Here is a 22388-nt window from a genome sequence, read left to right as displayed (position 1 = left end):
GATAACAGGTGAGAACACTCGGGTGTCAGAGGCAGGGGAGTGGGGGCTCCCAGAGTGAACGTGAATTCAGCAGGGGTCCCTGAGGAAGAAACTCAGTCCTGAAGCCGGTGGGGACCCTGAGGTGGAAACACTGTGGGTGTGTGACCTGAGAGGGGGGTCCCCTGGTTGTTCCGGGGAGCGGGAGCCTCCTGCTGGGGGCTGCCCCAGGCGTGGAGGAAGCAGGTCAGCACCTGGAAGGCGGGGCCCAGAGGCTCTGCTGGCTGGGGCCTGGGGGGCTGCTCAGGAGGGGTGGGGAGACCTGATCCAGCCCAGGGGTCTCGCAAGGAAGGGTGAAGAGGCCCATGGGAGCTCCTGGGGGTCGGGGCATCCCACTAAGTGAAGCGAGGCCACCTGGGCCAGGGCTCGTGACGGTGGACCACGACCCCCCAGAGACCACAAGATACCACGGAACAAAAGGCCTGAGTTTTATTAATTCCCCGCCTGTCCCCCCGCCCCCCCAAGGTGGGAAGTCCGCTGAAGTCAGAGGTCACCAGGCCTCGGGGCCGGGGGGCCCGAAGCGCCGCAGCAGCCGCTCCTGGTCCTCCAGGTCCTTCCGCACCTTCTTGCGCATGTAGAAGATGGGACAGTCCCGGCTGCGGGCCAGGCGGCGGTCAGCGCCCACAGTGGGGCAGGGGCTGTTCCCAGGACTTTGGCCCCTGTGTGCTGCCCACCCGGCGCCCGCCCACCAGGAGCTGTTTGCTCAGCGGGCCCCGGGTGGGGGGGGGGAAGCTGGTAACAGCGGGTGCTCGAGCGGGCGCTGGGCCACCGGCTGTATATCACCTGGCACCTGGCACCTGGCGTGGGAACCCGCCCCGCCCACCCATTCCCTGGGGAAAGCCCAGCCCGCCCTGGGGGAGGGGGCCGAGACCCTGTGTGTGCTTCTGTGTGATGGTGTGTGCGTGTGCATGGCCATTTCTCGGGCAGATACTGGGTGCCCGGCCCTCCCCGCTCAGCAGCCCCCCAGCCCCACCCCAGGGAGGCCAGGACCGGTGTACCGGCCTGTTGTGCAGGCTGGGACACTGTGGGTCGGGGAGACCCTCACAGCCGGAGGGGGATGTGTGGGGGGGACCCTGGGGGCTGCCCTGGCCCAGCCGGCCGCCCACCTGGTGCAGATGACGTCCTCGTGCAGGCTGCCCTGGCAGCGCTGGCACTGCGTCCACAGGCGTGAGAAGCGCTCCTCCAGGGCGCTCAGGTGGGACACCTGAGGGCAGCAGGGGCTGAGCGGACGGCCTAGCCCTGCCCGACCCCCAGCTGCCCGGCCCGCCTCCCCTATCCCCTCACCTCCTTCTGGTACAGCTCCGACTCCCGGGGCTGGCAGAACTTGCACACGGCTCCTGGGATGAGGGGAGGGGGGGCCGGTCAGCACAGGGGAGCTGGGGCTGAGCCAGGGCCTGGGCCGCCCCATCTCCGCCCGCTGCCCATCCCGGCTTCTGAAAGTCCCCAAGATGAGAGAACAAGGGAGCGAGTGTGTGGAGAAAACTCCCTGGGGAACTCCCGGGGTAGGGGGCCTGGGACCCTCCTAGGGGCGCCTGCAGACGGGAGCCCCACCCAGGGGCCACACCGGCCCTCGGGGCTGGCACCCGGGCCCCCGGGCGATGGCGGAGGCGGGAGGGCCGGGAGCCGGGGTCCCGCGCTCACCCTGGTGGCTGAGGACAGTGCGGCAGCCAACGCAGCAGCTCCGGCGTTTGGCGAAGGCCAGCAGGCCGCCCACCTTGCCCGTGAGCACCGTCTTGCAGCGAGTGTGGTCCCCACCTGCAGGTGAGGGCAGGCGGTGGGCCGGGTGCCCGACCCTGACCCCCGTCCCCCCACCCGCCCGGGGTCCCCCACCCCACCCCCGTACGCAGCAGCACAGCCTCCGCACGGCCCTCGCCCAGGATGGGCTCGAAGATGCGCAGGAGCGGCTTGGCGAGCTGCTGCTCCAGGTAGTACTGCGTGTCAATGGGCAGGCTGTGCTCCAGTACGAACAGGGGGTCCTGCGGGCAGAGCAGGGCACCGTCACACCAGGGGACGGAGTGGAGGGGCCTGGGAGGGGCTGAGGCACCGGGGTCCCTGGAGTCGCAGAGGTTGCGGGGGGGGGGGGGTCCTTCAGTCATGAGTGTGGGTAATGCTGAGTGGCAGTCGCTAGCCCAGGCTAGGATGGGGTCAGAGGTCATGGGGGGGGTCCCTGGTCACAGTCTCTGTGACCCACAGGTTGAAGCCCTCAGGTCGCCACTAAAGGGTCAGAGAGCACAGTGGGGGCAGGAAGCAGGAAGATGGAGCTGGAGGCGGGAAGCCCAGATCTAAGGTGATGGGGCAGGAACTGGGGACTAGAGGGGGTTGTGGGGTCAGGGGTCACTAGACATCCAGGTAGAATGCAGGAGGGTGTGAATCCCAGGGAAGGACAAGCTGGAGAGCAGGGACCAAGAAGCCAGAGCCTCAGAAACAGACGGTGTGACAGGCACTCTCGCTGTGTGCAGGGGGGCTGCGCCTCCTCCAGGAGGGGTCCAAATAGCGGGGGGGAGGGGCCTTCCAGAGGGTGCGGGGAAGCCTGAGAGCAAAGCATCACGGAGCCAACTCCCAGGGGTGTGTTGGGGGCGGTTCTCAAGGTCCCTGCGGGCCCGCGGAGAGCAACACCCTCCCACCCTGCCTGGAAAGCAGAAGTGAGAGCACGGAGAGCTGGGCGGAGCGCGAAGCCCAGGTGGGCCTGACCTCGGACTTCATGTAGGCGGCCACGCCCTTGGCAGCGCTGATGATCACGTAGGGGACGCGGTCGCCCAGGCTGGGCGCGCTCCCGGGGTCCCGCTTCCTCATCCTGCGGGGAGACCAAGGCGGCGGGCCCGGGTGAGGGCAGGTGGCCCCGGCGGGGGCGGGCCGGCGGGCTAGGAAGTGGCGGGCCCAGCTGGCGGGTGAGGGGCTATTTCTGGCCGCTCCCGCCCCCTCCCCGGCTGGGCGCACCTCTCGGCCAGCTCCACGTGGGCCTGCTTGCCCGCGTAGTCGGCGGCGGCGCGGGTCAGCTCCTTGGTAATGACCAGCTGCGAGATGTCAATGCGATTACACAGCAGGTCGGAGATGACGTCCTGTGCATGCGCCACGGCGCCCGCGGGGTCTCTGCAGAGGGGCGGCCGTCAGGGGAGTCGGGGTGCGCGCCAGGGGTGGGGAGGGGCCCTGCCAGGGGGCAGAAACGGGCCGGAACCCGCAGCTGCCCGACCCCACACTCTTTCCACAGCGCCGCCACTGAAGGGCTGGGCCTGACACCTGTGTCCCCAGGGGAGGAGGGGCTCGGGGCCGGGTGGAGGTCCCCACGCACCGGTCGATGAGCAGGCGGCGCAGCGAGGCGGTGACGAGGTTGGCCACCAGGGGGCAGTTGTCCCTGCGCACAGCCTCCAGGCCCTTGCAGTCCATGCGGTCGTGGGCGTCGGGCCGGGAGGAGAAGAGCAGGCCCGCGTACCGCTTCTTGCTGATGAGCAGGTAGGGGAAGTAGACCTGGGGGAAAGCCGCCGCAGGCTGAGCCCCTGGGGCTGTGGGCGCCGTCGCCCCATCCTGAGACTCCCCCAGAAACGAGACAGTCAGGGATGGTCCCGGGGATGTGTGATTGGGTCACTGGGGAAGATGGACCCTAAGACCCCAGCATCTCAGCTCTAGAGGCTGTGTGGAGGGGGTAGCTGGGGGGGAACCTCAGCATTCCAGGGACCTTCCCCAAATCCGAAATGGACTGGAATAAACCTAGACCCTAAAACCCAAGATCCAGACACTGAGATGAAGTCTGCTGCTGCTGCTGGTCTGGAGGGCCCCAAATGGAGGCCTGAAACAGACCGGAGGCAGACAGGGGAGACAGTCAGAACCCCCTCAAAAAGAGGAGACTAGCAGGGAGTGAGCCCTGAGCCAGGGACCTCCCCAGATGGACAGGCTCCAAATCTGAGAGCAAGTGTACCCCAAGGCCTGACCCCAGCTTTCAATGTATGACGTGAGGGCTCCCAGACCCAAGCCTGTCGCACTCTGGGAGAACTGGAAAGCAGCGCCCCAAACCAGGAATCTCCTGGTCAGGAGGCCCCCAATGGACAGGGCTGCCCCTCCAAGACCTAAAAACCAGAGATGCTCCAAGACTCATAGCATCTTTAGGAAACAAACACTGTCTTTCACAGCAAAGCCCAAAGCTGTGGAGGTTTCTAAAATCAAAGTTCTGAATTCAGGAGGACCTAGGCAGCAAACACAATACCTCAAAAGTGGGGCTTATGAACTCAAAGAATGGGACACCCAGTTCAGGGTGCCCGGAAATGGAGACCTGAGGACCATAGGATGCCCAGACGCTGACACAGCAGGAGAACCCCACACAAACACAGACATCCCGAGACTCAGAGACCCTCCCCCAAAAGTGGCAAGACTCACATCTGTCCACTCCAAGCACTGGGGGCCTCCCGCTTACTTTCTCAAACTCTAGCCGGATGGGCGAGGGGAAGTGGCCGGACACCCAGTCTGCAGCCTCCCGTCCCAAAGCCATCGCCTCAGCCACGGAGGAGACGCCGAAGCGGCACATGACCGAGTCTGTGTCACCATACACCACCTGGGGAGGGGCGCGTGTGACCCGGAGGGGCGGGGAGATGCTGGGCGGCCCCCACACTTCCCACGCCAGCCCCAGGCCCGTCTCAGGCAGCAGCAGGCAGGCAGGAGGCCCCTGACCTTGGCGCTGGTGCTGTAGCCGTTCTCCACCGTGTACTTGGTCTCCACGAGCTGCTTTGTCTTCTCAATCATCTGGCGCCCAAACCCGGTGACGCTCTGTTGGGGAGAGAATCACACAGAGTGAGGGCCGTTTGCAGGGGCCAGGTATGAGCATGGGTAAGCCACTGTCTCTCTGGGTCTCAGCTTCCAAATATGTAAAATGGGCTACTGAGCTGTTCCTGCATGGAGGTCCGTACATGAGGGCCTGACAGCAGCAAACAGTGGCGGAAAGGCCAGTGCCAGAAGAGGCCATCAGCTCAGTGTGTCTCTCCACAGAGGTGCTGAGACATCTGGTGATATTCCTGGTCCCATTCCCCCATCCTTGGGCAATCAGAAATGTCCACCCCTCAAAGACAGGGGGCTGTACCAGGGCCAGGGGGAGACCACTCCTTTCCAAATACGGAAACTGAATTTGGGGGAGGAGGAGGGACACACTAAGGAGAAACACACGTGACTTCTGTTTTTGCCTGGACCCAGCCAGAAAACCTTTGTGTTTAACTGGAGCATTTAGGCCATTTATGTTTAGTGTAATTACTGATTATATCTGCGCTTAAATCTACCATCCAGCTGTCTTCTATTTGTTTCACCATTCGATGTTCCTTTTTCTACCTGTTTTCTGAAATGACTCGGTACTCTTTTTTCTTCCACCCTCTGGCCTTCATAAGCTTAAGAGACAGACTAGGAAAAGATGCTAAAAAACAGTCATAACTGAGACAGAGAGAAGGGGCTGAGAGGAAAGTGACGAGAGGCAGGGCCAGGAAGCGGCAGCAGCGATGAGGAAGTGCCAGGGGAAAGGCCCAGCCACACCCTCCTGCCTGGCCTCCCCTTGGGAGCTGCAACCCGATGCCCAAGCATCCACTGCTTTCCACCGAGGAGGTTGGGAGAGGCCCCGGGGACTAGCAAGGGCCAGAAAGAGCGGTAAGAGTGATCCACCACAGAGATTAGCCTCGCCCAAATGGCTGGCTCTTGGGAGGGAACCTCGAAGCCCTTGGCATGTCCTGCCTGACAAATGTCTTTGTTCATCTGGGACGTTGGGTCACACCAAGTGATCTAATGTGATTTATGGTGGGGGCCTTAGGCCACACCGTATCACCTTGACCTCTGGAGGGACTGGAGACTGAGTAACTGAGGTCAGTCACATGGTGTACTCTGTGCACCTGACCCTCAATAAAAACCCAGGCCACCAAGGCTCGGGTGAACTTCCTTGATGGGCAGTACCACATGTACGTCAATGCGGGGAGGAAGGAGAGCTGTCTGCAGGACTCCCCTGGGAAAGGCAAGTGGAAGCTTCCACCTGGTCTCCCCTGGACTCTGCCCCATGTGCCTTTCCCTTGGCTGCTTTTAACCCCTATCCTTTCACTGTAATAAATCATAACCATGAGTATAACAGCTTTTCTGAGTTCTGAATCCTTCTAGTGCATCACTGGATCTGAGGGTGGGCTTGGGGGCCCCTGAACTACACCTGATCCCAGCTCGGCAGAACCTCAGAGAGTCAGGCCTGCTGTGGTCTTGCCACGGGTCTGTTTTTCTCTCTGAGCAGTAAACAGCCCCACAGGATGCTGCTGTGGGCACATCTGCCCACGTTTCCTCTCAGAGCAGAGCAGTGTCCGTGCCAGCGGAGTGTCCTCACCGGGGTCCTCACTCAGGCCCAGGACGGGGGACCTGCACCTGTCCAGACGGTGACTGAGGACGTAAAGTCAAATGCCCGCACCTGACCGCGCTGCTGGGTGACCCCCAGCCTCGGTGGTCTGGGTTTTTATTGGAGTCAGGTGCCTGGCGCACCATGTGACTGACCTTAGTTACTCAGCCTCCAGTCCCTCCAGAGGGCAAGGGGATACAGTGTGGCTCAAGGCCCCTGACAGAGACACGGCCCTGTTCTCCCATCAGGAGGGGAAAGGGAAGGTGCTCTCTACTCTGCCACCCCGATGGAGACCAGCGCAGGAGGTGGCAACTGCCAGGAACACGAGGCTGCCAAGTGACTGAGGGACAGGTGGAAAGAGCAAGCTAGACTGGGCCCCTCCCTCCATTCCTCGGCCTCTGCCGGCCCTGCCCTGCCCCACCCCGCTCCTCCCTCCCCAACTGCCCTCCTGTACACATTTACTCCTGTCGCCATCGGTGTCCCCGCAAGGCTGGACACTAGGACAGGCACTCTCACCTGGTGTCACCGGCTGGACCCACGAAGCGCAGGGCCCAGCCCACAGTGAACGGTCAGCAAGTGTTCTGCTGAACCAATCACGTGGGCATCCACTCTCCAAAAGGCCGGTGGGTTGGGGCTATCCCGGCCCTGACCTCCACCACACTGAGCCCTGATTCTCCCCAAGAGGGGGTGTCTGCCCTCCACCTGCCGCTGTGCACTCACCTGTGAGATTTCCAGGCACGGCAGCCTACCCACCTGGGCGCCAGTGAAGCCGTACACAGAGTTAGCACTCACTTTCAGCGCCAGCTGGCGCCCGTCCAACACTTGTCGCCGTAGGGGGTCTGTCTCCTTGGCCAGCTCGGCCTTGGCCCTGGGAAAAGAAAGGAGAACGTGGGGACCAAAGGCCACTTGAGGGGCATCCCAGGCCTCAGGGGGAGATGAGAGGGCTGGGTCAGGGTGCCCTTCTGAAAAGGGGTGCCACCTGCAGTCGTGCAGGCCGCACACTGTATGGGGTTGCCTGGCAGAGGGGCTGGCGGAAGCTGCCCGCAGTGGGTGACTGGTTCCAGCTGAGGCGCAGCTGCAGCGACATGCACTGCTGAGGGACAGGGACTCCAGGCCACTTCAACAAGCTCAGAGCAGGGTGGGCGGGGAGAGCTCAAGGGCCCACCTCTTCCGGGCGCTGAGCAGGTTTTCTAGGATCTGGGGGAGCAGCCCCTTCCGCACCGATGTCTTCACAAACTCGTCCCCCGTGGGTGTCTTGATGAACTGATCCTCGGTCAGGCTGGATGAGAGATGGTGAGGGTGACGCCTGGCCATCCCCCACCATGGCTCCTCCTCTTCATCCCTCAGGACGCCCCTACCTCTTGCCAGTCCCCTCCCCTCCCCGCTAGCTCTGGGTCTCTGGCCCCTCTGGCCGGTCCCGGGGCAGTCTCAGGGTACACGTGGTGAGTGAGGCGCTGTACCCTAGTTTCTGGGCGGCCCCGGGCCGCAGGAGCGTGGTGTAGCACAGGTTGTGGGCCATCATGATGGACGGGTACAGCGAGGAGAAGTCCAGGGTGGCGATGGGGACGTCATAGTACCTGGGGGCACGGGAGGAGAGTCAGGGCCGGGCACCCCCTCGCACCCATTACCCGTGGCCTGCTGCTCCCTCGGCGGTTCTCACCCTTTCAGTGGCTCGATGACCGTGGCCCCGGTATAGTCCTCACCGCCCTCCGTCTTCACCACGGGCATCAGCAGCCCCTGGCGCATGGCCTGGGAAGGGAGAAGGCGGGACCCAAGTGTAGGGGGTGAGGAGGGCCCCTCGGTGGGGAGTGCGGTGGCCTGACCGCCCCAGGCTCTGCCTGCTGACCTGTCGCAGCAGCTGGGACACGACCTTGACCTGCTGGCCGCGGCTGAGCAGGTAGCCGAGGGGCACGCCGGTGACACGCGCCATCTCCATGGCGTTCACCAGCACCATGAGCCGCTCCAGCAGCCGCAGGGGCAGGAAGGCGTCCTTGAGGCAGTACACGGCCAGGCGGCGGCGCGTCTGGTCGTTTCCGTTCTGGGGACAGGGACAGGGGTCAGGGGGGCGACAGGGTGGAAGGGAGCAGGGTGCGGTCTGAGACTAGTGTGGACTAGGAAGGGCAGGGCAGTGGAACAGAGGTCACCATGCCAGAGGTCACAGGAATGGCTAAGGATACAGTTCCCATCTGCGGCGGGAGGTCAGAGGTCAAGGGCAAGAGGTGAAGGGAAAGGTCAGGAGAACAGGCACAGGATGTCCAAGAGCGGGAAGGTAAGCGGGAGTTGAGGGGCGGAGTCTGAGGGGGCGGGAGGCGGGGTCTGAGGGGACGGGAGGCGGAGTCTGAGGGCTCAGGAGGCGCGGTCTGAGGGGACAGGAGGCGGGGCCTGAGGGCTTGGGAGGCGGGGCCTGAGGGCTTGGGAGGCAGGGTCTGAGGGGACGGGAGGCGGGTCCTGAGGGCTTGGGAGGCGGGTCCTGAGGGGACGGGAGGCGGGGTCTGAGGGGAAGGGAGGCGGGGTGTGAGGGCTTGGGAAGAGGGGTGTGAGGGCTTGGGAGGCGGGGTCTGAGGGGACGGGAGGCGGGGTCTGAGGGGACGGGAGGCGGAGTCTGAGGGCTCAGGAGGCGCGGTCTGAGGACGGGAGGCGTGGTCTGAGGGGATGGGAGGCGGGGCCTGAGGGCTTGGGAGGCGGGGCCTGAGGGCTTGGGAGGCGGGGTCTGAGGGCTTGGGAGGCGGGGTCAGGGGCACCCGCACCTGCAGGTCTGTGATGATGCTGTGCTGCACGTCCTCCTTCTGCTCGCCCAGGAAGTGGAAGCTCACGGCATTGAGCGTGTAGGACCGGAGCTTGTACTCCCGCAGAAGCACCTGCGGCGGGCGGGGCAGGTTGGGCGGCGGCCCTGGGGAAGTGGCCCCGCGAGGGCAGCCCCTCCCGGCCCGGCCGTACCTGCAGCATGTCCATCTGCACGCGGCCCACCATGCTGACCACCTTGCTGTCCCGCCGGCCGGTCTGCCTGGACTGGAAGGACGAGTCCCGGATGTTGGAGCGGAGGCCGATCACACGGCCCAGCAAGGGGAAGCTTGGCACCTGGGGGCACAGCACACAGGACGGGCGGAGGCTGGGGGGATCTGCAGGGCTGAGCCACAGGAGCAGTGACCACAACACCCACAATACCCGCTGCGGTGCTGCCCTCTGTCTGCTGAGAGCCCTGTGGACTAGGGCAGCTCTGGGACAGAAGGACCCTCAGGGACAGGCAGGCACGAACTGGAGGCTGGACAGAAAGAGTCAGGGGCCTGGGACCATGGGGGTGAAGGGGCAAGGATGGCGCCCAGGGGCTGGGGGGCTGCACCCAGATGGGGAGGCGCAGGAGGAACAGACTTGGGGACAGTGCTGAGCTTGCCGGGGCAGCAGCGGGTGCACAGTGGGGGGGGCCTGGGGGTTGACCAGCTGCAGGCACAAGCAGGGGCCGGCGTGGAGAGCTAGGTCTGTACCAGAGACAGCAAACAGGGGGGACCAGGCATGGAGGACAGGCCTGAGCTGGGGAACTGGGGAGCGGTGGAACTGCGGGCGGAGGGCAAGGCAAGGGAGCGGAGGCTGGAGTATAAACACCACGCTGACGGGGGTGGGCTTCTCCCTGGAGCTGCTGGGGAGCCCTGAGTGTGGTTGTTTGCTCTTTCCATTATGAAACTGGCCAAATGTATAGAAAAGGAAGAAAACAAGAAATCAACCCTGAACATCCATTGGAAGGACTGATGCTTAAGATGAAATTCCAATAATTTGGCCACCTGATGTGAAGAGCCGACTTACTGGAAAACACCCTGATGCTGAGAAAGATTGAGGGCAGGAGGAGAAGGGGGGTGACAGAGGATGAGATGGTTGGATGGCATCACTGACTCAGCAGACACTGAGTTTTGCGCACACTCCGGGAGATGGGGAAGGACAGGGAAGCCTGGAGTGCTACAGTCCATGGGGTCGCAAAGAGTCAGACACGACTGAGCAACTGAACAGCACAATGCACCTGTTAAGAGCTGAAGCGTGTTTGCCTAAAAGATGTTGAAGTTGTAACTCCTGGACCTCCAAATGTGACCTCATTTGGAAACTGAGTCTTTGTTGGTGAGCAAGTTAAGATGAGGTCATTAGGGTGGCCCTGATCCAATGTGACTGTGGTCTTTAAAAAAAGGGGACACTGGCGCACAGAGGGGAGAGCGCCAGGTACACCCCACAATGTCTGAGGCGACAGGAAGCTAGGAGAGAGGCCTCACAAGAAACCAACCCTCTGACACCCTGACTGGCCTTCCAGCCTCCAGACTGAGAGACCACACGTGACTGTGAGCTTCGGACCCCGCAGAGCCACACGGCCCCATGCCCACACCAGGTTCAAGCATCAAGGTTTTGCCACCAACTTCCTTTTTTCCTTAGTTTTTGTTGACATATTTTAAAGCCTAGAGAACAAGGCACTGCGCTCGTGCTTCGGTCTGCCCTTCCAAATACCCAAGCCTTTGCTCTTCTTTTTTTGGCCGCACCACCCAGCAGGAGGGATCCTCGTCCCCTGACCACGTATTGAACCCACACCCACTGCCGGGGAAGCGCAGACGCTTAACCACTGGACGTCCAGGCAGTCCCACGTGAGCCTTTGCTTACTTAACCACGAATGCTTCCTCACCTCTGCAAAAGCCACAGGAACCTCCTGGGCTTTCAGCAGGCCAGGGACGAGGCCAGAGCCAGGGTTTCCAGGAGGCCTCTGGAGCCGCTGGGCAGTGGCCCACAGCCTGAGCCCCCAGTGGGGTGTCAGGGCAGCTTCCCCCTGACCTGCCGTACCTTGAGGGTCTGGGCCCGGGAGATGAGGTAGGGAAGGTCAAAGTTCTGGATGTTGTAGCCGGTAATCACGTCGGGATCCATGATGCGGATGAAGGTCGACCAGGCCTGAAGTGGGAGCACGCAGGGTCATCCAGGGTGACATTCTGGTCAACCCCCCGCCGTGGGTCCTCCCCAGTCCTGGGACATTCTGGAAGCCCCCAGGAGCAGCCCTAGAGCCCTCCCACCAGTGGAAGGAAGACTGGGCAGGTGCCTCTGAAAATAAGGAATCCAGAGCGGGAAATGGCTCAAGAAACAGCCTTGGGGGGGGGGGGCGTGTGTGTGTGTGGTGGGGAGGGGTGGGGGCAGGGGGAGCTGAGGAAAATGAGACGGGGCATGAGACGGGGCATGGAACGAGAGCCACCTGGAGCAGGTCCTCCTCCCGCTCGTAGCTCTGCACCTTGGCGCCCAGGATGGGGGCGCAGGGCCGCAGGGTGAGTGCCAGGCGCAGGAAGGGCTCCGGCTCGCCCCAGCGCAGGCCCAGTGAGCAGATCTGGATCACGGGGTCCCGCTCGGGCTCCGGGAAGATGCCTGCATGGGCGGGAGGAGGGAGGCAGGGTACTGACTCCTGACGCTCCCTCGTGACTCACTGGGTGGGCGCACCTCTGCATCCGACCAGGCCTGACCGACAGCGTCCCCACCGCCCGCAGACCCTGCAGGATCCACCCAGGCTCCCACTCTGCCCGCTTCTCCCAGCCCTCACAGATTGAGCCGGTCCTGCCCCAGGGCCTCTGCACTGGCTGCTCTCCCCACCCCCATACCCCACCCATCCCTCTTCACAAGGCCTGTCCCCTCACCCTGGAAGCCTCCCCTGCCCCGCGGCCCCGTCCCTCTCTGCCACCGCCCTCCTTTGCGTTGCATCTGCTCGTGTGTTTACTCCCTTCTCCCTGAGTGAGCTCAAGAAGCGCAGGGACTCCTGGGGTGAGATGGGCCCATCACTGACGTAGGGAAGGAGGGAGGGAGGACCCCAGGTCCCAGGGACAGACCTTTGCGGCCAGCACACTCGATGTCGAAGCTGAGCACGCGCAGAGGGGCGATTCGCTGCCACTCTCCTTCCGGCGGGTGGCTGATCACGTCTGACCAGAGCACGTCGGCCTCCAGCTGACACAGCGTGGCCTACGGGGAAGAAGTGGGTCAGCGGTTACAGGGTCCCGGCTCTGTGTCCCCTCGGCCCAAACTCAGCTCCGGAGACCCCCATACCTTCCCCTCTGGCCTCAGGATGTATTTCCCAGCTGGGAGCTCCAGCCAGTTGCAGCCCACGATGTCCGTGTCCACCATGAACCTTCAAGGGGATGAGGGTCAGTGGGCAGAGGCAGGTAGAGGGGGCAAGGTGGGAGAAGTGAGACGGAGGACATACCGGATCTCAAAGTCAACGTTGGCCTCGTAGGGCGCAAAGCTGGGGGTGCCCAAGCCGGCCAGGCGGATCCCCTGCTCCAGGAGGCGGCGGGCGGGTGCCATGAGGCGGGGCAGTGCCAGGGTGATACGAAGAAACGGGGAGGGGCCGTGCCCATGGTACCCGAACATGCCTGCGGGCAGAGGGGGCTGGCATCGGCCCAAGGGAACCCCTGCCGGCCCAGGACCTCCACCCCCAACCTCTGGGACCCCTAGGGTGGCGCTCACTCTCCCGGGAACACAGCTCCACTGCCAGCACAGCCGGCCCAGTGAGCTCCTTGCCCCCGCGCTGGTCCCGGCTAATGGCTGCACTCAGTTCCCGCTGCAGCTCACTCAGGTGCTCAGGTCCGAAACCTGGGGTATGAAAGGGCCGGTCAGATGTGCAGGGGGATCCCTGGGTGGCTGGGGCGAGGAGGGGTCTTCTGGGTTGGGGTCACTCACCGGGGGGTGCTGGGGTGTAGAAGTAGGGTGCAAAGCCATGGATGTGACAGCAGACAGAGACCCCCTCGTCGGTGACCCCGAAGGCGCGGAGGATGGGAACCGAGCCCTGGGATGGCGGGGGCGCCCCAGGCAGGGGCCGCGCTGGGCCTAGGGGAGGGGGGAACACAGGTAAGCAGGGGCTGCCACCTCAGACCCCCCAAACGTGTTTCCCTTTCAAAAGTGGAATCAACTTTGCGTGGGCAGCGTCATGAGCTTTAACGCTGGGGTAGATTCGTGTAACCACCGCCAAAACTGGGGTACAAGGCAGTCCCGTCACTCAAACAGCTCCCTCGAGCTGCTCCTTGGTGAGCACACTCGCCTCCAGCCCGCCCCCCAGCACCATTGGTCTGTTCCTCATTGTCCTGATTTTGCCTTTTTGAGACCGTCCACAGAAGGGAGTCATTCAGTTCGTAGCCCTCCCGGCCCGGCTTCTTGCACCCGGGCTGGCGTCTTGGGCACCCGTCCACGTCAAGCTTGTCAGCAATTTGTTCCCTTTATCACAGAGAAGCACTGCATGGTGTGTCATCCATCCACCTGCCACAGGGCGTGTGAGGTGCTCCCAGTTTTGGGTGGTCCAGAAAAGAGCTATCAACATCCATGGTTGTTGTCTGAATGGAGGTGTTTGCTTCTCTCGGGTAAATATCTTTCAGGCAGAATTGCCAGGCCCTATGGTAAGAATAGGTTTAAGTCTGATCTCTCAATAAAGCTCAGGGCAAAAACCAAAAACTTAATTACCACCGGAAAAACTGTAAAAGGCTAGGTTGAACCCTGTAAGATTCTTCCAGGCTGCTTCCCAGAGCGGTTGCATCAGCCACGGCCTCACTGAGCACGGGTTCCCGACACTCCACATCCTCGCCCGCACTTGGTGGTGTCTGTGTATTTCACTTTAGCCTCTCTCACAGGTGTGTGTCTCACGGTGGCTGTCATTCACATTCACCCGACAGCCGACGACACAGAGGATCACCTCACGTGCACATTTGCCACTGTAGATCCTCTAGTGAATTGTCCAAGATTTCTGTCCACTTTTGAACTCTTTCTGAATCTTCTTTTGCAGCACCAGTCCTCTGTCAGACATACAGAGGGCAAACGCTTCCTCCCCACCTGTAGCCTGTCTTTACTTTCTCGCTCAGGGGAGCCTTCGAAATGCAAGGAGGAGCCTGGACGTGCATGTGTGCTGCGTGTTCAGTTGCCCAGTCGTGTCTGACTCTTTGCGACCCCGTGGACTGTAGCCCGCCAGGCTCCTCTGTCCATGGGATTTCCCAGGCACGAATACTGGAGTGGGTTGCCATCCCTTCTCCAGGGGTTCTTCCGGACCTAGGGATCAAACCTGCATCTCGTGCATTGGCAGGTGGGTTCTTTACCACTAGTGAGTGCCCCTGGAGCTTGGACGGGGTCTCCCCATTGCCAAGGACAGGCCGGCTCACTCAGAGCGGAGCGCTAAGGTCCTCACTGGCTCCTCACTGCCTCACTGGCCTCCTGGCTGCTCCTTAAACGTATCAGCCCTGCTCCCTCCTTGGGGTCCTCTGCCCAGAGTCCCGCTTTCCCAGACAACCCCACGACTCCTCATCACCTCCTCAGAGGGGCCTTCCCGAAGCTCCAAGAGGCGAGGTCCAGCACCCCCTCCCTACTTGACGCTCCTCTGTGACCCTCGCCACCGCCAGTGTTCCACTTCCTTTCTTGTTCTGCCTCTCCTTCTAGAACGTGAGCCTCGGGGAGCAGGGACCTGGTCTGCCTGGTACAGGGCCTGCCTCAGTGCAGATGCTTGGTTGTTTCCGACTGATGGGATGAATGAATGGCAACTACACCACATGCCTCTCCCTTCTGCGAGGAGCCAGCCCCTTCAGGCCTCAGTCAGAAGACACCTCCTCCAGGACGGCCCCCCTCCCCGCCCCCACTTGTCCCTCCCTCTCAGAGCCCTGGGCGGGGACCCTCTGTGTCCCTCTCTTCCCACAGAGCCAGAGCAGCTGACCCGGCCCCTCCTCCCATGCACCAGGCCTCTGATCCCCAAGCTTACCCACATAATGGTCGATCTCCAACTGCTGGAAGATGAGGGGCTCCGTCTGAGGGTCCAAGGGGGGCGGGGCGGGCCGAAGCCAGCGGGCATCTGAGGCCGTCAGGGAGAATTGCCCTGGATGGGGGGAGGGAAGCGGGGCTCCATGGAGTCGTGGTCCTGCTTTGGAAACAAGTAACTGCCTTCCCGCCTCTGCTCCTGTCCCCTCAAGCAGCATCCCATTTGGGAAAGAAAGTCAGGTGGAGGCGGTGGTCTGGATCAGGCAGGACACTCCAGAGGGATAGAGGGGTCAAGGGTCAAGGTTAGAAGCAACAGGAAACAGGTGGCCCGCTGACAGCCAAAGTTCAGCCCTTTGCAGAGCTCGAAGCAGCCAGGGGCTGAGAGTTAAAGGTTATAGGTCAGCTCCAGGGTTCCGAGACGCAACAGGAGTGGGGACCCATGGGGCTGGGGCGCAGAGGGGCCCCTGCCCCGAGTCTCACCGTCCGCCCCCTCCAGGGCCGACTGCAGCGCCTCCTCCTCCTGCTCCTGCAGCCTGCGCTCTGCTTCCATCTCCTCCATCAGCGCCAGCTCCTCCTCGAACTGCGAGGGCCGGTACGCCTCATCCTCATCCCAGAGGCCCCCGCGGGCCCGCTTTGGGGGCACCCCAGGCCCCGGGCCTGGTCGCCGCTTACCATCCATCCTGTGGGGCGAGCCGGGGTGAGGGGAGGGTTGCTGTCTTCTCCATGGCCTCCCATAAACCCACTATGACCGTGAACCTTTGAAAAAATCTCCAGAGTAGGGAATTCCCTAGCAGTCCAGTGGTTAGGACGCCACACTTGCACGGCTAAGGGTGGGGGTTCAATCCCTGGTCGGAGAACTAAGATCCCACAAGCTGTCCCGTACAGCCAAAAAATTTAAAAAAAAAAAAAATAGACTATGCTCATCCATGATGCTAAAAGTCTAGCTAGTGGCTGCTGCTGGGGTGGGGGAGACTGACTGGGAAGGGGCATGAGGTTGTTCTGCAGGGTGGTGGAAGTGTACGGTATGGCCAGCTGTACACTTGAGACCTGCGCGTTTTACCACGTGTAAATTGCACCTCAAGTGAAAGCATAAAAAGTGGGGAGGCTGCAGTTCCACATCCAGGGGCTTATGCTACAGATATACTATCACCTAATGAAAAACTGCATTTACAAGGTTATTTCCGGCAGCATTGTTTGCAGTCCCAAAAGACTGGAAACCACCTAAATGTCCTCCCCTGGGGAACTGTTTAAATAAGTTACAAGAATTCTGTCCCCTGGAATATTATGCAGCTATATAAAGGAATGAGGAAGCTCTCTATGAACTGACAGAGGACTCTCAAAGACCCATTGTTAGGTAGAGAAAGCAAAGTACAGAATGGTGTACTTAAGAGAGCTTTTGTATTAAGAAAAAAAAAAAAAATTCTAAGAAAACGAAAATGTTTACCCTGACTCTAATCAGTAGGAAATAATCAAACCAAAGTAAAGACTGGCCTGCGAGATGGAATCTTCAAAAAATGTCCAAGTCATGAAGGGGGAGGAAAAAAGATCAGGAAACTGTTTTAGATTAAAGGAGAGACTATGTCATCATGACAACTAGACGACTCACTAGTGGGATCACTAGTGTGATCCCAGGTCAGATCTTGGATTTAAAAAGTGGAAATAGCTCTGAAGGCTGTCGCTGGAACTGCACAAACTGAATAACTGTCTGAGATAACAGTATCGTTTCATAGAGAATGGCCTGATGCTCATTATCCTGTAGTATCATGATGGCTACAACCCGTACACAGTTCAGCGAAAAAAAAAAAGGGTATGTGCATCAAGATAAAGCAAAGTGAGGCAGCACTTTCACAACTGACAAATCCAGGAAAGGGTTTGTGGGTGTTCGTTGTACTTGTCTTGGGATGTCTCTGCAGGCTTGGAATTTTTTAATTAAAAGTTAAAGGAAGGGATTGCAGGGGGCATGGGTTCAATCTCTGGTCAGAAACTATGATCCATAGTTGGGGCCGTGAGTTGGGGCTGAAAAAAGAAAAAGCTGGAGAGAAACACATAAAAGAAAAATAACATTTATCCAAGCTGATGGGAAAATATATCTAAAGATGTTGCTTTTTCACGCATAATTGTGGCAGGATAGGTAATAAACTGGCAACATTGGCTTTCTGGGGGGCTGGGGTGGGGAGATAGTTTGACCAAGATCTCATTCACATACCATACGATTCATGTACATTTTAAGTGTACAGTTCAGTGGTTTTCAGTATATTCAGAACTTGGGCAACCTTGACCACAGTCCATCTTAGAACACTGTCATCACACAAAAAAGACCCTCTCCACTCAGTGCCTCTCCCGCCCTCCCCCAGAGCACCACTGATCTGCTTTGTCTAGATGGATCGGCCTATTCTGCGCATTTCCTAGAAATGGAATCCTGTGTATGGCTTCTTTCCCTGAGAATGTTTTCAAGGTCCACCCCCGTTCTAGCACGGATCTGGGCTTCATTCCTTTTTACGCCTGAGTACTTCCTGTGCCCTCCGCGTGTAACTGTGCAGATACGTGGTCTGATCTCAGAATAAGGAATGAGCCTAGAGGCCTTTGCTCCGGCCATGCGAGTAGCCAGAGGGATGCAGAGAGTTAGGACCTGGGGGAAATGCCCAGGTGAGGCAGAGGAAGCTCAGGGGTTGCCAGGAGCCCCACGGAGTGGCAGACCTGGCTTGTCAGGGGGAGGAAGGAGAGGGCCAACCGGCTGCCCTGGGTCACTGGGCTGTGGCCAGGGGGTACGATGGGTGGGCAGCTGTCACCGGAGCAAAACCTAGGGTCCTGGACTAGTCTCCTATCCCAGGTGCTGTCAGGCAAGCCAGCATGAGAAGGGAGGGTCCCTGGGTGTCCCCCTCGCAGGAGTGCAGGGCAGAGCTTGGCACCTTTCTGGGTGCTTCAGCAGCAAATACTGAACAGCAAGTGAATCCAGCATTAACCACAACGAGTGCCTGCTCTAGTCACACACCCGTTTCTCTCTGACACACTCCCTGGAGGTTGTCATCCCATCCCACCCAACCTCACCGCTTTTTTTTTTTGCTACACCACTAAGCATATGGATCTTAGTCCCCTGACCTGGGATCGAACCCACAACTAAGAGTGGAATCTTAACCACCAGGGGATGGCTTTAAATGCCATCTCTTAGCTTTTGTGTCTCCCACACAGACCTCAGCCGGGACTCCAGGCTGACAGATCTGAGTGCCCACTGTGGCGACGTCCCTTCAGGCACCCCAGACTCCAAAGCCAGGCTCCTGATCTCCCCCCAAACCTGCTCCTCGCACCCCACAGTCTCCCCTGATTCAGTACAACTCCCGGCAGGTCGACAACCTTGGAGTCACCCCAACTTCTCTCTTCCCTTCAGACCACACGCTCACTGCATCAGCAAATTTATTTATCAGCTCTCCCTTTCAATGGACAGGCCCCGCCCCAGCTCCCTAAGATCGTTGGCCTCTATTTTGTGCATTGCTGTTTGTCTGGCTCCCCCTGCTGGAAAATAAGCTCAGCTCGGCCTGGGATGCAGTCTCCTTCACTGAAGAATCACGGGTGTCAGTAACAGTGTCTGGCCCATAGAGGACACCCGAGGAGTATCTGCTGAATGAATAGCCTTGCCCGCCTGTCATCTCCCTCCTTCCACCTGGCCCCGCCCTCCTTCCACCTGGCCCCCCTCAGTGTTTTCTCCACTCAGCAACCAAAGAGACTTTATGTCAGATCGTCCCACCCCTGCTCTGCTCAGAGCCTGTCCCTGGCTCTTGCCTCATGCACAGTTAAAAGTCCTCATTGTGGCCCACAAGGCCCTGCACAACTGCCCCCACCTACTCTTTCAGGGATACCACCTCCGCCCTCTCTCCCTTGCTCACTCCAGCCACTTGCCTCCTCTCTGTTCCTCAAACACTCCAGGCTTGCTCCTACCCCAGACCTTTTCACAAGCTGTTCTTGCTGCCCAACCAAATGCTCTTTTCCAGACATCCCCATGGCTCTCTCCTCCCCGCCTTCAGGTTTTTGTTCCAATTTCACCTTCCCAGTGAGGCCGGCTTCAAAATACAGCCCCTGGGGCCTCCCCAGCAGTCCAGTGGTTAGACTCTGCACTTCTACGGCAGGGGGGATGGGTTCGATTCCTGGCCAGGGAACTCCCACAGGCCAAGGCGCGACCAGAAAACAGATACAGAAAAATTTGAAAAGACAGCCCCGCTGCCCCTCCTGACACTCTCCAACTCCTTCCCTAGCTTTATTTTTCTTGCTGGCCTCTCGCTGTCTGCTGTGCTGTATCAGATCGTTCAGAGTTCTCCAAGTGTGGCGCCCTGCACCTGCAGCTTCTGGTGGGAACTGGTGGGAATGGAAGCCTTCAGGCCCCACCCCAGACCTACTGAGTCAGGGCCTCTGGAGGTGGGCCCAGCCCCCCGCGTAGGATCGAGCCCTCCAGGGCCTCCGAAGCTGCTCAAGCCTGAGCACTACTGCCTATTCGTTTTGTTTACTGTCTGCAAGGAGAATGGAAATACTGCCAAAGCCGGGATTTCACCTTCTGTTTCCCGCTACATCTCATGTCCCCAGGAGAGAGGCTGAAGCCGAGTACACACCCAATAAATAAGTGCTGCTGCTGCTGCTAAGTCGCTTCAGTCGTGTCCGAATCTGTGCGACCCCATAGACGGCAGCCTATCAGGATCCTCCGTCCCTGGGATTCTCCAAGCAAGAACGCTGGAGTGGGTTGCCTTTGCCTTCTCCGAATACGTTCTGAATGCAGCACCAAGGAAGGAACTCAAAATTTTCACCAAAGCTTCTGAGGCAGGTGCTGCTATTAACTCTCCAACACAGTGACTGGCATGGAGGCCCAGAGACGTGAAGCCACCTTCAAGCCTGAGGTGACACAACGAGCTCAGAGGGGCAGAGCCCGGGTTCCAACCCAAGCAGACTGGCTCCAGGGCCCCACGGGTGATCAGTGCGCCAGACTGTCGGCCTCTGGGGGTGCCAGGAGCGATATGGGGGTGAACTGCCCTCTGCCCAGCAGGGGAGACAGGACAGACTCATCTGCTTGCTCACCCTGTATCCTGGCTCACACACATCTGTCAAAGGATCGATTAAATAACGACAAATGGATCTATTCACTCCCGCCCCCCCTGAAAACTCCACACCTTTCAGGCTTTGGCCAGGTCCCCCCTCTGGGCCTCGTGACTCCTGCTGCCCTCGTCCTGGGCTGTGGATCACCTGGGCTTGTGTCTGGCTCCCTCACCAGACAGGGAACTCTTGATGGCGGGGCAGGGCTGAGGCTGCTCTGGGTCCCCGGGATCATCCAGCATGGGGCCTGGTCTTGGGAGAAGTTTTCGGGATGAAATCTTCCTTTTTCTTGGCCACCTAACTCCTCTACACCCTCTGAAACTCAGTTCTGGTTCAGTTCCTCCTCACTGATCAGCGGCCCCCTAGGGGCTCCCACAGCATCTTGGGGGCATTTCCATTACTGCACAAGCTGTGACAACTTCCAACTGAGAGGTCCTCAAAACACAGGGGTCAGGGGCTGGCTCCAGTCTGGGTCCCCAGCATCACCTAGCAGAGAGCCTGCGATGCAGGCCACTTCAAGTTGTGTCGGTTTAGACCCTTCTCTGGTGTCACCAACGCCATGAGTCCACCTTGAACCCTCATTTTCTTCTGTTAGCTCCCAAAGACTAGTGCCGCCTCTTTTTAGTTCAGAGAGCTCTGGCTTGAGATTCCTGTCCTTCTTCCAACCAAACGGAATTATCACTAGCTCCCCAGTGCCCAGCAAAGGCCCTGAGTAGGGCAGGAACAGCCTGGGTGGGGAGGTGCAGGAAGGAGGGGGAGAAAAGGCAACAAGAGGTTCCTGGAGTGGGTGTGGCCGTGAACCTGACACACTGCCATCACCCTGCCCACTTGCACCACCTAAGCTCTGCCCTCAGGGTGGCACCCCCAAACCTGCCCCCCCTCAGCTCCCCGTCTCCAGCCTACTGCTCGAACCACAAGCCCTGTGATCCTGGGCTCCCCCCTTCCCTACACTCACCTTGTGCGCGTTCACACTCCAGAAACCACCTCCGCCTGATGGATTCTCCCCACTTGCACTGCAGGCTGAGCCGCCTAGCATTCCCCCTTGCCTCCAACTGGCCTCTCCTCCTTCCACTCTCACTCCTGCTACAACCCCATCTTCAATCTGCAGTCAGAGATTTTTTAAAGCTCAGGGGAGGATCAAGACGCTGTGATGCTCAAAACCTCCCCAGCTCCCTACTGAACTTACAGTAAACGTTAAAGGGAACACTGAGATGTACAAAGCCCTATAGGATCTGGTTCCCTACCATGTCTCCAGCCTCACTCTTCCCTACAAGTTACAAGGAAGCCAAGCCCCTTCCTACTTCAAGGTCTTTTTACTGGATGGCCAGCCCATCCACCCCACGTCCAGAACATTTTTTCCGGGGCTCACTTCTCTCTCAAATGTCACTTCCCCAGAGGGACTACTCCTGTTCACTCCAGAAATAAAAAAGCAGGCTACTCTTGTTTCACTTTCCTTGGGGTAACGAATCACAAGCTGACAACATTGGTTTGTCGTCATTACTTACTACTTGTCTACTCTCGGTCTGCCCCTGAGAAAGAGGCTTTCTCTGACTTATTTGGGTTGTAGCCTCGAACCCTAGGGCAGTGCTGGGCACAGTGTACTCAGTATCTAGAGAATAAAAGATGACACCATGCCCTCACGTGCACCATCGAGAACCCAATGCCTCCGGGACCCGTTGCTCCCAAGACTCCCCAGTGTGCGTCCCCCTCGTCCTCGGCGCCCAGCGCCAGCGCCCCCCGCAGGCCGAGGGGACGCCCCCACCCTGTCATCTGCCCCCGCGTACGCGCCCACGGCCACTGGCCTCTGCCCCTCCTGCGCGCGCCCCCTAACCAAGGGGATCCCTCCCGCCGCCATGCCCCACGCGAGCTCTCACAACCCTCTCTCAGGCCCACGGACTCGGCTCCCCAAGCCTCCTTCCCGGCCAGGCAAAGTCCCCTGCAAATCCCCTTCTCCCGTAACTCACCCGCTTCAAACAGTGTTTCCCGCCACAGCCCACGCCGCCGTGACCCCTGACTCCGGCGCGCGCAGGCCCAGAAGTGCGGCGCGCAGAGCCGGGCCACGCCCCTCCCACCCAAATATGGGAGGCCACGCCCTCTTCCCCCTCTCTGGGGCACAGGCCACGCCCCCTCCTTCCAACTTGGACGGTGGTCTAGTCCCCTTGCGGATGTATCCTCGCCAAGCCACGCCCCCTCTGACGTTTGTGGCTCGAAGCTA

The 22388-nt window shown here is 60.1% G+C and overlaps 1 protein-coding gene across 2 annotated transcripts; it reads right to left on the bottom strand.

Moving 5' to 3' along the window:
- Positions 1 to 443: 443 nt before the first annotated feature.
- Positions 444 to 22191, bottom strand: POLD1 (DNA polymerase delta 1, catalytic subunit). 2 transcript variants are annotated; one of them, XR_009596381.1, is made up of 29 exons: positions 22138 to 22191; positions 21129 to 21275; positions 20251 to 20425; positions 15581 to 15780; positions 15105 to 15218; positions 13052 to 13198; positions 12839 to 12964; positions 12576 to 12744; positions 12419 to 12500; positions 12205 to 12334; positions 11583 to 11749; positions 11183 to 11287; positions 9311 to 9451; positions 9121 to 9231; positions 8220 to 8411; positions 8034 to 8122; positions 7834 to 7950; positions 7539 to 7652; positions 7094 to 7241; positions 4696 to 4791; positions 4442 to 4579; positions 3326 to 3501; positions 2974 to 3126; positions 2728 to 2830; positions 1872 to 2012; positions 1678 to 1791; positions 1321 to 1373; positions 1143 to 1240; positions 444 to 632 (listed from the first exon to the last, which is right to left on the bottom strand). XR_009596381.1 is itself a non-coding variant. In XM_060398788.1 (29 exons), the coding sequence occupies exons 3-29, from the start codon at positions 20406 to 20408 to the stop codon at positions 527 to 529; spliced, it is 3480 nt and encodes a 1159-aa protein (XP_060254771.1). In that variant the 5' UTR covers positions 20409 to 20425; positions 21129 to 21275; positions 22138 to 22191; the 3' UTR covers positions 444 to 526. The 2 variants fall into 2 exon arrangements, 1 of the variants encoding a protein (XP_060254771.1); XM_060398788.1 differs by having other exon boundaries at positions 1880 to 2012.
- Between the last annotated feature and the right edge of the window lie 197 nt (positions 22192 to 22388).

Source organism: Ovis aries, chromosome 14 (assembly GCF_016772045.2).
Source record: "Ovis aries strain OAR_USU_Benz2616 breed Rambouillet chromosome 14, ARS-UI_Ramb_v3.0, whole genome shotgun sequence".
NCBI lineage: Eukaryota > Metazoa > Chordata > Mammalia > Artiodactyla > Bovidae > Ovis > Ovis aries.
Note: the sequence above shows the minus strand (reverse complement) of the source record. Positions and strands in the feature narration are given on the sequence as shown.

Bases quoted from the DNA above. Each gene is read 5' to 3' on its own strand.
- POLD1 (XM_060398788.1), bottom strand. From the start codon at position 20,408: ATGATCCCGGGGACCCAGAGCAGCCTCAGCCCTGCCCCGCCATCAAGA. The intron at 7,242-7,538 runs GTGGGCCCTTGA...TTCTTTTCCCAG, and splicing joins CTGCTCAGCGCCCGGAAGAG to GGCCAAGGCCGAGCTGGCCA. The intron at 3,502-4,441 runs GTAAGCGGGAGG...GCTTTCCCCCAG, and splicing joins TCCGGCTAGAGTTTGAGAAA to GTCTACTTCCCCTACCTGCT.